At 37.2% G+C, this 15,430-nt stretch overlaps 1 protein-coding gene across 10 annotated transcripts in view; it reads right to left on the minus strand.

Annotated features, from left to right (window-relative positions):
- RNF38 (ring finger protein 38) overlaps positions 1–15,430 on the minus strand; it is a 122,224-nt gene that overhangs the window by 31,287 nt on the left and 75,507 nt on the right. For 4 of the 10 annotated variants that reach the window (XM_045882692.3, XM_064579733.1, XM_045882698.3 and 1 more), the window contains one exon: positions 477–670. In XM_045882692.3, coding sequence (XP_045738648.2) covers positions 477–670 — 194 coding nt within the window. Of the gene's footprint in view, positions 1–476; positions 671–8,280; positions 8,431–15,430 lie in introns of all 10 variants that reach the window. The other 6 variants (XR_010407805.1, XM_045882696.3, XM_045882693.3 and 3 more) reach the window with 2 other exon arrangements.

Below are 15,430 nucleotides of genomic sequence, written 5' to 3' on the forward strand. Positions count from 1 at the left end.
GTTTTATAAGAAACCTGATTAAGCTCCCAATTGCCTTAAGGATACAGAAGAAATAGGAATGGAGTGAAAAAAAAGAAAAAAGGTAGCTCATTTCTAGGGTCTCCATATTTCCTTACACTTTTGAACTATAAAATGCATTTTTCTGTAATCAGAATTGCAGGCTAGCCCACACAAAGCCTTAAACCATAAAGTAGCTGAATTCATATATAATGACATGGGTTGATTTTAGGTTAAGTCACTGTAGCCTCTTTCAATTTCTTCACCTGTCAACCACAAGCTAAATGAACTCTCATGCTCTAGTGTGGGAGTCTAAACAATGTGTCATGTTGTTTTTCATGTGTGGGTGTATGAGTACATATGTGCTGATGTGTTCATAAAATACCCATAGGGGAAAAAAATGCTTTCTGACATTAAAAAAAAATCTCATAAATCTACCAATGGAAGAAAACTTAAGACATACACTGTAATCAACTAACCTTCTTCTGTTGCGTGCAGGTGTGTTGCATCGTTCCCCTGAGAAGTGATGTTGGCTTGATCGAACTGAAGGGGGCTGCCTATTTGATGTCATCTCCCATGGTCGCATTGGTGGTGAGGGAGCTGGTGATGCTGATGTATAATCAAAGACTGAATGAGAGAGGCGCTGTCTCTTGGGACTCGGACTATCTTCACTCTGCCAATGCAAAAAAATCAATCAACTTAGTAAGACTTTTTAATAAGAATTCTGCATTACTATATATGCATAGGTGTTTAAATATATTTACCTTAAAGAGTAAAGGAGGGGAAAAATATGCTGTCAACCCAAATTAAATATCTTTAAAGAACCAAAGATGCTGGGTAAGGGAAGGGAGATGCAAAGTAACTATCAAATGAAAAGTAAAATCTGTTTCTTAAAAATTATCATAAAACTCATTGACATATAAGGTACACAGTAAGGTGATAAGCAGTTGTATGGAACTTGACCATTTATTTTTATTTTATTTTTTTTATTAAAGATTTTACTTATTTATTTGAGAGCGAGAGAATGAGAGAGAGAACACGAGAGGGGGTAAGGTCAGAGGGAGAAGCAGACTCCCTGCTGAGCAGGGAGCCCGATGTGGGACTCAATCCCAGGACTCCAGGATCATGACCTGAGCTGAGGGCAGTCGCTTAACCAACTTAGCCACCCAGGCGCCCTTGACCATTTATTTTTTAAACACTTATTTATTCATTCTAGAGAGAGAGCATTCATGCTGGGTGGAGGGGAGGAAGAGAGAGAGAACCTCAAGCAGATTCCTCACGTCAGGCTCTCTGCTCCAAGGGAGACCTGCTTCTCCCTCTCCCACTCCCCCTGCTTGTGATCCCTCTCTCGCTGTGTCTCTCTGTCAAATAAAATCGAAAGAAAGAAAGAAAGAAAGAAAGAAAGAAAGAAAGAAAGAAAGAAAAAGAAAAGAAAGAAGAAGAAAGAAAGAAAGAAGAAAAAAGAAAAGAAAGAAAGAAAGAAAGAAGAAAGAAAGAAAGAAAGAAAGACAGACAGACAGACAGACAGACAGACTAGAAAAAGTTCACTGGCATGGAGAATCATAAGTAAACGTATCTACTTTGTCTGGACTGGGAACTGGAGAAGAGATTTCTCTCCTAGGAATTCAAACCACAGGTTAGCTCCTCACACCAAATTTAGGATTCAATTCTTTCATTACCCATAGAGGTTGCCTATGAACCTCTAAGCTTAGAAATATAGAAACTGGTTCAGAATTATGTTACCACAAGGACTCTTGACAGAGGTAAATGCAAAGCAAAATCTGGAGGGATACTCCCATTAAGTTGGCCAGTGGTTCTTACACTTCTGCATGTGTCAGAACCACCAGGTTGTTGGGCCCACGAATCTTCATTTCTAAATTGTTTGTGGGTGATGCTTGCTACTGCTGGTCTGGAAGTACACTTTGAGAACCACCAAACCAAGTTAAGGGACTCTCTTAGGAAGAGTCCCTAAGGATAAACCCGCCATAAAAGAGAAATTTACTTTCTTGGGACCCCCTGGGTGACTCAGTCAGTTAAGCACCAAACTTTTTTTTTTTTTTTTTTTTTGTAATAGAGGGAGAGAAGGAGGCGGGCAGAGGAAGAGAGAGAATCTTAAGTAAGCTGGATGCTTTGATCAATTGAGCCACCCAGGCACCCCCAATGTCTGACTCTTGATTTTGGCTCAGGTCATGATCTCAGAGTCGTGAGATCAGGCCCCACATAGGGCTCTGTGCTGGGCGTGGAGCCTGCTTAAGATTCTCTCCTTCTCCCTTTGTCTGCCAGCCCCCAACGCCCACCTGCCCCAACTCACTCTTCCTCTCAAAAAATTAAAAAAAAAAATAAACACCCAGACCTTCTCCACTTGCCTTAACTATCTTCGACAGAAGATAAAATTTCTCATTTCACAATTAAGGAACAAATGTTAAATTGTTTTCATTCATTTTAAACAATAGATGTCAAAGTACTTAGAAAACTAAGACACTTCATATAAAGCAAACTGGTAATAAGGAATAACCATCAAGACGGACCATTTTTTTTGGTTTGTTTTGCAAAGGAAGGATATAAGCACAGGAAAAGTGAGAAATTAACAATTTCATATTTGAATCATACAATATGGTTTATAAAATGATCTCTCTACATTCTCTCATTTAATTCTCCACAACCTGAAGTCTTTGTTTATACTATATCCAGATTGATGTGCTGCTATTAGTCAAGACGAACCAATGACAACTGAATGACTACTGCCTTTGAACGACACAATGCATAGTCCTGTTTCACATAATTCACACTGGACTTCAATTTTCTGATGCACAGCTCTGATTTTCCTCGGCTCAAAAGATTTCAGAATAAAATCTAAACTCATAACAAGACTAACAGTACATTTTCCTGGGATGTTATCTTGCACATATGGAGGGGAAGGAGGCTTTGAATACTGTATTTTCAAAAGCATGCATTAAAAAGAAAAATCAGAAATTTGCTTTTTGATACGATCCAAGTTTGTGTTTTTTCATGAAAGGCCAAAGATTTTTTTATGTGCAGTGAGTGCTTGGAAAGGGACTCTAGTGGTATAGCACTGCAATCCCATCATAATGAACAGAATCCAATATTGTGTGAAAATATGATGATACTATCATTGGCCATAACTCATAGTCCAACTTCTAGGGCTCCCTGACTTTAGAAAAACATATTAATGTCCTATTTTTTCTTAAAAAAAAAAAAAAAATTAAGTAGACTCCACGCCCAGCATGGAGCCCAATGTGGGGCCTGAACTCACAACCCTGAGATCAAGAGTCAAGACGCTTAACTGACTGAACCACCCACGTGTCTCTTTCTTAATTTTTAATTACACAAAACATCACTGGTTCACAAAAACTGATTTACCTTGATGTTGTAATTTGTTTCCAAATGGTATGTTAGTTCCACAAAAACACTAGATTTTATGCATCATGAATCTGCAACTATAATAACTTTAAGCTGTAAACACAAATCAATGGTTAAAATAAAAAAAACTGAAGCATAAACATGAAACCAATGAAAACAGAGAAGATATTAAGAACAACCTGAAATCAAGAAATCCCTCTGAGCTACCCATTTGGAGTTTTCTGCAGATAGCTGGAGCTCAGACACTAGAAGTTTTACTTTTTGGTACACAGATAGATGGACAGGTTAATGAAGCTACAGGCATGAACAAAATTTCCCCCAAATAATTTATACAGAGAAAAGGAAGCCCAATATTGAACTCTTAAGAAATATTTTATGCCGAGTAGCTGATGAGAGGAAAGTGGAGTGTGGTGAGAGAAGCCAGTAGAATGGAGTTTCAAGGATTCAATTGAGAGGTCACATTAAGATGGGGACTGAAAAACATCCACTGTGTTTAACAACAAACAGCTCACTGACATGGAGCTATTTCTTTGTAATATGATTTAGTATCTATTATGCATATTGCCTCTTACAACAATTTTCAAAATAGCTTTTTCCCCCGTCTTTTCTTTGAAAATCTTTCTTATGAATTTAGGATGACTCTGTAAGGTTTCTAAAATCATAAAATTCTTTTTTTTTTTTTTTTTAAGATTTTATCTATTTATTTGACAGAGAGACACAGCGAGAGAGGGAACACAAGCAGGGGGAGTGGGAGAGGGAGAAGCAGGCCTCCCACAGAGCAGGGAGCCCGACGTGGGGCTCGATCCCAGGACCCTGGGATCATGACCCGAGCCGAAGGCAGACGCTCAACAACTGAGCCACCCAGGCGCCCCATAAAATCATAAAATTCTGATATTTTGGCTGAAATTTTTATTCAGTCTATAACTTTGCTGGAGAAGAGAAATTTTTTTACAATAGTTTTCTCTTTCAGAAACGTCTATCTCTGTGTATAAATCATGAAAATTTCAATCACCTAATTAACTTTCATAAACTTACAAAATAAAGTATCACACAGCTATCATTAAGACACACACACACACACCTGAAATCAAGGGTTCTAGACACGAAATCTAAGTTCCCCACAATGTACCTGTTTTATGAAAGCACCCTATCTTCAATCACAATCAATGAATTGGTTGATAGTACAGAAACTGCTAATTTTAAAACTATAAGGGGTAGATAGCAGAGACAAGAGGGAATTTTTTTGGGAGATGGAATTGTTATAATATCTTGATTGTGGCAGTGGTTCCACATCTGTATACATTTGTCAAAAGTCACAAACCTGCACTCTACAAGGGTGAATTTTACTTTATGTTAATTATACTTTAAATTGGGGCGCCTGGGTGGCTCAGTCGGTTAAGCGTCTGCCTTCAGCTCAGGTCATGATCCCAGAGTCCTGGGATCGATCCCCGCATCGGGCTCCCTGCTCGGCGGAGAGCCTGCTTCTCCCTCTCCCTGCCACTCTGCCTATCTGTCTGTACTCTCTCTCTATCTCTCTGTCAAATAAATAAATAAAATCTTAAAAAAAAAAAAAAATTAGGGCACCTGGGTGGCTCAGTTGGTTAAGCGACTGCCTTCGGCTCAGGTCATGATCCTGGAGTCCCGGGATCGAGTCCCGCATCGGGCTCCCTGCTCGGCAGGGAGTCTGCTTCTCCCTCTGACCCTCCCCCCTCTCATGCTCTCTCTCTCTCAAATAAATAAATAAAATCTTAAAAAAAAAAAAATTATACTTTAAATTTCTAAAACAATTATAGGGGGTACTTTGATTCTAATGTTGAATATAGACTTATTTTTATAGAGATGCAAATGTGCCTACACCTATACCTCTTCTGTGAGAAAATCCAGGGTAACAAATACACAAAGCCATCACTTTTATAGAAATTAAAATATCAACTAAGGGGCACCTGGGTGGCTCAGTTGGTTAAGCATCTGACTTTGGCTCAGGTCATGATCCCAGAGTCCTGGGATCAAGCCCCGCATTGGGCCCCTTGCTCAGCAGGGAATCTGTTTCTCCCTCTCCCTCTGCCCCCCACTGGTGCTCGCTCTCTCTCTCAAACGAATAAAATCTTGAAACACATACAAGAATATTCATGGCAACATTGCTTACAATAATAGTAAAAAACTGGAAACTACTGGAAATGTCCATCAAAAAGAAAACACAAATTTTGAATAACATATTAATGTTAGCATATTCATATAAAATGGAATACAAAAAGGAAATGAATCAACTCTCCGGCCCCATGCATCAACATGGATGAATCTCAAAATGAGAAAAATACAAAGTATGATACTGTTTATATTAAGTTCAGAAACTAAACAGTATAGTATTGAGAGATACTGCATGTGGTAAAACCACTTAGAGAAGCAAAGGGGTATTAAACACAAAATTCAGAGTTTTACCCAAGGCACAGGTATGCGACAGCAGGTAGATATAATATGGTAGGTCATCTGAATACTTCTAAAGTATTGGTAATGGTTGACTTCTTAAGATGGATGGTATTTTTAAAATTATATGTCTGATTTATACTTTGTAACTTTCACATACGAAATATTTTTGTAATTTTAAAAATTAAAAGAGCCTGTAAATTTTGAAAGATTTTGACAAAGAGTAATATAAAACAAGCAAAGTATAAAGGTCTTTAATAAGAACAGTGACAAAATTGATAAAGTGGAGATGAATAACAAATATAGCTCAAAAACAGATGAGATTTTTGTTCAAAGATGACTGGTGGTTGGAAACAAGGATCCGGGAAAATATCAAACACTTTCCTTCTCCTCTACGACCGTCCCACTTAATACAGACATACTCAATTCCTATGCTTGAAGTCGGGGGTGGGGGTGGGGGGGGGTGCGGCGGCCAAAATTTTTTTTTTAACTCATATACAAGATCGCAGGGAAAATGATATCCTCTGAAAAAAGACTGGTTTCAGCTAAGATAAGGGAATAAAGAGGATGCTTTAAGGAAAAAAAAAAAATGGAAGAGGTAAGTGAGTCTGTTTAAAATGGAGTATTCCAAAGGGAAGGAGAAGCAGAAAAAGCTGGGAGGGAAGGAACTTGGGGGAGAGCCAAGAAATGAAAACATAACATTAAAAGAATAACTCCAAGGATAAGAAATGGGTAGATTTCTCCCTTTCACGTGGCAACTAAGTTTTCTAAGGATAAGAGAAGCATAACTGGAACAAGAAATCATACCCAATTGTATTATCAGAATTAGATGAAGGTATGTGACAGCATCTCAAAGGGGATGTGAGAAGGATTTACTTTGCTTTATGCACAACAGTGGTAGGTGAGGAAGTGGGCAGAGAATAATCTCCAGTCTTCCCTGGGAGCCAAGTACACTGAGGCCCTTGTTTTAAAGTTAGAAAAAAGGAAGTCTTCAGTTTAACTAGGGCTATAAATAAAAATTTAACAATAATACCTTTCACCTTTCTGCAACACTCAAGTGGAATTGGCTCTTTAAATCTATTGCATTTGCCAGAAACTCCTTGAGTTTAAAGTTAATATTGAGTTAATGCCTGAAGACTCAAGGAAGTATGGAAAACAAAGAAAACATCAAATAACTGTTTACTGATGGCAGTAGTGAAAGTAGTAAGTCAATTTCTTCCTTAGCTACACTGGTTTACTACTAAATATCAAGCTATTACAGACCAATGCTGTATCAAAAATGGTAGTCAATACTCCACTTATTTCAATACAGATAACTACGTCTCTTAACATACAACTGTACTATTTACAGAAATGCCTGTTATCTAAAGGTGGTATGCTATAGTAGACAAGAAATAGCAAAAGGTGAATTTGAGTCTCTGCTCTGCCAATAACTAGCTATGTAACTGGGCATCTCAGAGAGCTTTTCTGAGCCTATTTCTTCATCTAGAAAACCACCCATGACTGGTTTATTATTAGGAGGGATAAAAACAAAGGAGACAATACATGCAAAGAGGAGAAACTGGCACAAATTGCAACAAGGAATATCATATTGAAGAGCCATGGATCACCTACAAAGCTATTCTCAGAAATTTCACAACTCCAATTTAATGTATCACAAGCATTTCTCTTTCAGAACTAGTCCCAAGCCCCAACCTACCACTCTCACACAAACAGAAAATGAGCCAGTTCTATCCAAAAGTCCAAGCTTTGATGAGCGACTCTCACTACCTCAGATTTATATACACATATACAAATATATGCCTTGGCCCACAACCCTAATATCCAGAAGCAATTTTATAACTAGTTTCCTTTTGGTAATACTAATACTGACTTCCATTACTAAGACATGCTTCTCCAGGAGTAATGGATTGGAAATTGAGTTGCCAGTAATTTATGTGAACACATGCTAGCAATCTTGTCAATAAACTGCCTCTGCCTTAATTTATTTTCATTTTATGTATAACAAAAATTTTAATCACATTTTACCTACAGGTACCAAAAGTGATAGAAGGCACATTACCATGTTTTCTTTTTGAAATATACATCACTATCAAACTCTGGGCACTAAGCAAGTAAGTAGTGATGGCTTTAAAAACTATCTTGCATGCTTCCATTTTTCCATTCCTACACAACTTCATATATCTACTTTCCTTTAGAACTTAGCCTATTAGGACAAGTGATTAAGACCAAAAGATAAAAAACAAGAATATTAAGTGGTCAAATAATAAACAGCAGCTCAAGAGAAGACAAACATTCTTCAGAAAAGCTGGCTAAAAAGTTATTTGAAGAAGTCCTCTAAGAAGAATACTTATTCCCACATACAACAGAAAATAAGAAGAAGATATTGAGAATTCTGTTTTAAGCCTTCCTAGAAACAACCTAAAATGTATCTGTGACTTTCAGCCCTACGTAGGGAAAGGGTAAATATATAAGAACCTGGAAGAAAGCTTTGAAGTGAGCATCCTCTTGAACGGTAGTATTCTGATCACTTGGGAGGAGAGGGAACAGGCTCTGAAGTCTCACCCTTTCACAAATCACCTTGTTAGGATGGCCAGGTAGAGGTGCTGAATTGGACCCGGGAGATATCTGGGAAAAAGAGGGAGAAGAAAAGGATAGTTCATGGCTAGCCACACCAATGTGGAGAATCAGGTCTATGAAGGACAGTCTGGATTTTCTACGTATTTGTGTTAGCAGAGACTGGAAAGAAATTAAAAATTAATCTTAAACATCAAAACAAATATAAGGATGGCAAAGGTTGCCTCTGGCAACAAATCTCTTACAAAAACTTTTTTAAAAGACAAAACAGCACTGCTCAAAAATGCAAGGTCCTTCCTTTGTTTCTGATAAAATATCAATATCTTTTCTGTTGGTATTAATTCTAAAATCCTCAAGGATAGATAAGACTTCATGTTAAGAAAACCTGAGGTAAAATCATGTTTCAAGTACAGAAAGATTACTGTCCATCGTGACTAAGAGTAATATTTTTTCATTGTTTTTTAATTAACCTTCTGTATGATCATGCAAAGACGACAAGAGATTTCAGAACATTTGTAGCAAACCTTCTATAATTACCACAGGTATAAAAAAGAAGAGTTTGTGGACAGCTCAGCTCTACTCAACACAAACTAGTGACCTTAAGAATAAAGGGTAAGATCATAAGCCCCAAAGCAAATGACTGCACGTTTTAAACGCTTGACTTGATCATAGGTTAATCCCCTTAAACTCATATGTAATATAAACTTAAATCTGCAGCACTTTTAATCATGGACATCATGATCATCACTTGTACCACTGTGCTGTGGAATGAACTACTACCCTTGGGAGTTAAGGTGTGTGAACCTGCTTACCCCTACACTGAAGACCATGTGCTTTAAACCACTGTCTGGCTTTCAGTTTCACTGTCTCATTCATTCCCTTACATATAAATGTCTATTCTGTGACAGGCACTAAACCGAGAAGATAGGCATGGTTTCCTACTTTCAAGAAGTGTATGCTATGAAAAAGAAACAAAAGCAAATCACTATACAATATACAGAGTATCATCTTCCTATGATAATACTATAGGCACTGGGTGCTATGGAGAGGTAACTGGCAAAATACAGCAGTATAGTCAAGAAACTGCAAAATGTTCAGTTTGGCTATCCAGTACAGAAGTAACCAGAGAGGAGGGCAGACACAGATCATGAAATGGCATGCTAATTATATTCATAATACTTCTACAATAACCTTCCTTAACCGTTACCTTTATAAATTGTTTCTGGTTTGCCATGAGCCTGGTAAATAGATAACCAGGCCTGCTGGTAAGACGAAAATTATTTCCAAACACCTTCCTAGGAGTAAAAATCACTTGAGGGCAGTAACTTTAGAATTCATTACTACTGCTACACAAAATATGTTCAACATGAGTTAAAGCTTATCTCTGCACTACACACGAGTGTGCTAATATTCTTTACCACTATGATGAAGCATGAAGTGCAGAATCAAGGAATATTCACTGAACGCCTCCTGCAAGTCAAGAGTTGTTAGAAGACAAAACGTGGATCCTGCCCTCAAGGAGCTTATTCTAGTTTAAAAAAAAAAAAATGCAAAGTAGCCAACTATAAGATGATGTCTTAAATGTCTGAATACAGGTAAAAATTAAAATAGAGGTAGGACCCTTGAGTTTATCTGAAGACAGATTTCATAGGAAGAAGTGTATTTCACATTCCTGACTCCTCACTCAGTCTAAGGAGTTCTTTCACCACTTCAAAGCAATTCTCTTAAAAGTCTGTTCCTTTACGTAAGTTTCATATTCTTTTTGTAATCGTAAGCTTATAATTTGCAAGATACCTTTGAAGAGTGTTTTAAAAAGCTCACCTATCTTCAACTATCATACCTGAAGCAGTCTGCATGAGGAGCACTCTTATCAACTGCTAGTACAAGTGGCTAGCTTGGCAAACAGAGATCAGGGACTCAGGTTTCCTCTCCTTAATTCTTTGTTCCTTTGGAAACTTAAGATTTCAGTCATATATAAGAAAACAAAAACAAAACTCTGGCAAACCCTGGCCCTTGTGCTCATAAGTTAGTAATTTTCAAGCATATTCCTCTCCTATCCACAACAATTTCCTTTGGTCAAAAGCTCCATTTGTCTATAAAAAGGGAGGACCAAAAAAAACCAAAACAAAACAAAACAAAAAAAACCCACCACCACCAATGGAGAAAAGCTATATTCAAATGCTGTCGTTAATACAGATCCAGGACAAAATGATAGATGGGCTTGAAACCAGGTGCACCCACTGGATAAAATCACATTCATCATTTTGTGTGTCCATGTAAGGCAGAATTCTAAGAAGGCCTCCAAGATTCCCACCTCTGGTACACATCTCCTGTATAATCCATCCCTCCATGGTGTGCAGGCAGAACTATAAATACAGTGGATTTCATTTCCATGGTTAGGTTAAATTATATAACCTAATTATACGAATGCATTCACAGAAGTGAAGGGATTTAAACGTAATTAAGATCCCAAGTCAGTTGATTTTAAGTTAATCAAGGTAAGCCCAACTTAAAGAAAGCTCTTGGAAGAGGAACTGACCCTTCCTGAAGAGATTCTCCTGTCAACCCTGCAGGCAACCACTATGTTTGTCAGAAGGCATACGAATGGGGCCATGTGGCAGAGACATGAGGGCACCCTCTAGGAGCTGAGAGGGTCACCAGTTGACAGCAAGACAACGGGGACTTCAGTCCTACGAACCATACTGAACCAACAACCAGTAAGCCTGGAAGAGGACATCAAACTTCTCATGACATCACAGCACCAGACAGGTAAAATCCCTAACAGAGGGCCCTGCAGCTTAACCCAAATCAAGATTCCTGATCCATGTAAACTGTGGGATAAGAGATTCATGTTTTAAGGTACTAAATGTGTGGTAATTTGTTACACACAATAGAAAACTAACATGACATTATGTATCGAATAGACCAGAAATTGCTGTACCACACCTGAAGAAAGTTTCTTCTCCAGAATTTTAGCTGTATTAATTTGATGAAAGATATAAATTAAGACATTTTTATCTAAGCAATACAGCAGTTTTTAAAATCTGATAATAGCTAACTTCATGCTAGGAACTGAATTAGCTCTCTGATCCTTACACACTGCAAGTCAAGGTTAACTGACTTGCTTAAAGCCACATATCTCATGAATACCAGAGCCATAATTTGAAGCTAAGTCTACCTGGCTCTAAAATCCATGCTCAACCCACTAAAACACCTTTAAGAATTTTAAAAGTACCATTCTTGGGGCACCTGGCTGGCTCAATTAGAAGAGCAAGTGACTCTTGATCTCCAGGTTTGAGTTCAAACCCCATGTTGGGTGTAGAGATTACTTAAATAAAACTTACCAAAAAAAAAGTAACATTCTTTGTAATCTAATTGGATTATAAAAAAACTATTCCACAGTCTATTTTAAGTATTCAAAAAATATTTCCTTGTAAATTATTTCTGACATAACTTTCCACTATTTCCCTCAATCTTCCTCATTTAAAATTACTTAAGATATACCATATCTGGAAATTGATACAATTGTATTCTTCTCTAACCTGGCAACTGTTGAACATTAAAAGATACAGTAACTTCAGTCTTCGCTCAGGATGCAACCTATGTTTAAAAAGTCCTGCCAAGAAAACATCCCTGAGACCTGATTAATCTCCAACTCCCCACACTTCTCATTTTTAATGTTTATTTACATATAACTATATGACTAATTCACCCAGCATAACTGAGAAAAGCACCTGTTTCACAAGACTAAAGTCACAGAAAACAGTTTAACCTTTTAAGCACCAATATGGTACTATTTTAGGCCATCTTTTGTTTAATGTGGCCTTTCGCCGTGTGGTAAACCATACTATAACTAACGATTTAAACTGTGTCTTGAAGAGTCTATTACCAGTCATGGTACTAAAAATAACATAGGACTTAGGTCCAGATATTGTCCCAGAACTTGCTTCCTCCAAAATCACTTCTGATGGGAGCTTCCTTCTTCGTTCATTTACATTTTTCTCATACAGGTGAGACAGAAGATATGCAGGTACATGACCTCTAGGCCAGCGTTAAAATAATCTACTTTCTTCAAAATAAATTGCTATAAGGCCAAATAGTCTTCCCCAAAACAACGACATTACTCTCCAAGGGGGGGTGGGGCGGAGTTCATTGTTACTAGCAGCATATCAACTGGTCAAAAGCACTCAAATCACAGCCTTTTAGAAGAGGGGAAAAAAAAACCCAAACCAAACCAAAAGAAAAGATGAAGAGTCAGATGCTTAGTGTTGACTCCTCCAAGTCTTCCTCTAGGTGCAAGTCTGGGTACCTAAAAAACGAAAAGGTCAAATCCAAATTATCTAAAAATCCACATATTCTCACTGCTTCCATGATGGCAAATGTTAATCTCCTGGAAAATAATCAAGTAGATTTTATTAACTATTTGAACAGTCTGAATCAGTAATCTTTCATCTGATAAATTCTCAGGTTATACTCCAATATGGGAATACCCCAAAATAAGGGAAAAGCCACATGCACAAATACGTTCATCACAGTACAGTAATAGCAACAATTTAAAAAGGGAACTAGAAGTAACCTAAATGTTTAACAAATAAACATTTGCTAAGTAAAATAATGGTAACATGCTTGGTGGACTACCATGCAGCCTTAACCCATTCAAGAACTGGTACTATCTACTGAAGGAGGATCACTGCTGTTCAGCATTGGGGCAATCATTTTCTAAAACAAACTATTATTTCCATTCTTGAGTTAAGGCAAACAACAAACTGGGTTCATGTCTTTCTGGAAGGACAACAGAACAAGGTTTGGTGAAAATAGCTAAAGGCTCCACCATCCTTTCCCTAACCCCACAGTCCCATAAATTAATTGGCGGGGAGTGGGGGGGGGTGGGGGGCGAGGTACATGCAATAAGGAGGTCTCTAACCATAACATCTACTGAGAAGGTGGACATAAAGGTTAGAAAAATAAGAGTTACAAATTTTTTTAAGTTTTCTTCTTTCCCTTCCACATCCAGATTTGCCGGAACAAAGATTTATTCTCCCAGCAAGGAAGTACTATTTATGCTGGTAACCTCTTAGCACAATGCTCTAAAGTATCTCTTCAAGATTTCTCTCTTAAGAATTACACGGATTTGGAAAGTATCTAGACCATGACCAGTCCAAATCAATATGAAAAATTTATATAAATATATATTTGAAAAGATAAAGTGTGACTAGGCTCTTTACGATTATTAAATAAAATTCATAATTAATTCAAATATTTATTGCATGTCTACTATGTGCTAGATGCTATGAATACATGGGGAAAAAAGAAATTATTCTTGCCCTCAAAGAGACTGTCTGATGAGGGGCAATTCCACAAGAACTAAATGAGGAATAGGGCCCTCTAACATAAAGGAGGAAAAGGTAAGGTGCTGAAGTCCTTAAAAAAGGAACATGAAAAGATGTAAGAATTGTGGAAAAACTGAGACTGTGTAAATGGCCCCTCTTCTTCTATTTGCTCAAATTTCTCACTTGTTAATTTACTATACAGAATTAAAGCATTTGCTTTATCTCCTCCACAAAGGCAGTCACTTTAAGAATTTAACATTTGCGGAATGAATGAACTAGACCAAAACTATATTCAAATGTGTGTTTACAATCTGTATACTCTCCAGAGAAAAATAAAACAAGCTGAGTTAACCAAAACAGAAAAGAAGTGAAAACATGCCTGATATATATGGTTAATAAGAAAATAACAAAAACAAACAAACAACAACAAAAAAACTAGTAAGTAGACCCAGACACTACACAAAACCCAGCAAAGTTAATTACAAAATGACAGTGGCCTAAACAAAACGGGCAGCACAGGAGAAACAGATGGAACAGACTAGAAGACAAAGATCTTTCCATACAGATCATTTGAGATTTTTATTCAAGGATTTCTCATCCATACTTCCCACCCACAACCTTGAAAAAAAGTAAAAATGAGCACAAATAGTCTGGCAATGTAACTAAAAGTTTCATCCAAAGCTGTTGGAAGAGAGACAACAGATCTACATTCCACATTATGATGCTAACAGATTCAGTTATGTCTAACTATGCCATCCTATGTCTACCCTCCCTCAAAAATCAGGTTGTCAACATTTACTCATATTAATACTTGCAAACTTAGTTCAGCTATAAAAACAGGATGTGTACATAAACCACAATAAGTACAGAAACAAACTACCTTCCAGAATCAGAGAAGATATCAGAGGTGGCGGGACCACAGACATCATTTACATCCAACTTTCATATTTTGCAGATGAGGCCCTATGGCCCACATGGCCAGTTTGTGGTAAAATTCATTTAACTATAGCCTTTAAAGTCTACCAAATCTCTTAGAGATAAGTCTCACAGAAAATTATATTAATCAACTTAAGATTGAACTCCTGTAATGAACACATTTAAGGTTTAATATGTTTTCAAAAAGAAACATTACTCCAATAAGTTTACAAGTTAGAAGTGGAGAAATAAGTATGTGAAGAGATACAATTCTCATTTAAAAATCCAGTTCGTAATTTCATCTTTTGATTGCAAGTATGTCCCAACTTCACTGCAACTGATCCAACAACTATATTTGGTCTTGTATTGTTACTTCTATAGAAGTCCTATCTCTTCCTTTCCAGTATGTTGTCTGAAGACAGGAAAAATTTTACTTTGATCCCAACTGTCCTTAGATTTGTTACGTTTTGATTTCACAAAAACTGTGCGAATGGATTTTTAACTTGAGCCTAGTTACCTGGGCTGCTTGCTATTGAAAGGAACTGAAGTAAATGTACTAACAACAGCACCTATAATCAAGGTCAAACAGGATCCCAAAAGGTTCGCAATTCTAAAGTAACAAACCGCTTGTGTATGAGTTGCATACACTTAAATTTTCAAAGTGAAGTGCGCCACGTAAGAGAAGGCAATTCACATGATGCCAGCAATGACATATGTTAAGTATTCATTTCTATTTATGGTGGAAAAATTAGCATACCCAGCTTTTGTAGCACAAAGAAAAAATTATGTCTTACAGGTCCTACACA

Source organism: Mirounga angustirostris, unplaced genomic scaffold, assembly GCF_029215605.1.
Source record: "Mirounga angustirostris isolate CCGP_5_RB_7025 unplaced genomic scaffold, mMirAng1.0.hap1 SCAF_15, whole genome shotgun sequence".
Lineage (NCBI taxonomy): Eukaryota > Metazoa > Chordata > Mammalia > Carnivora > Phocidae > Mirounga > Mirounga angustirostris.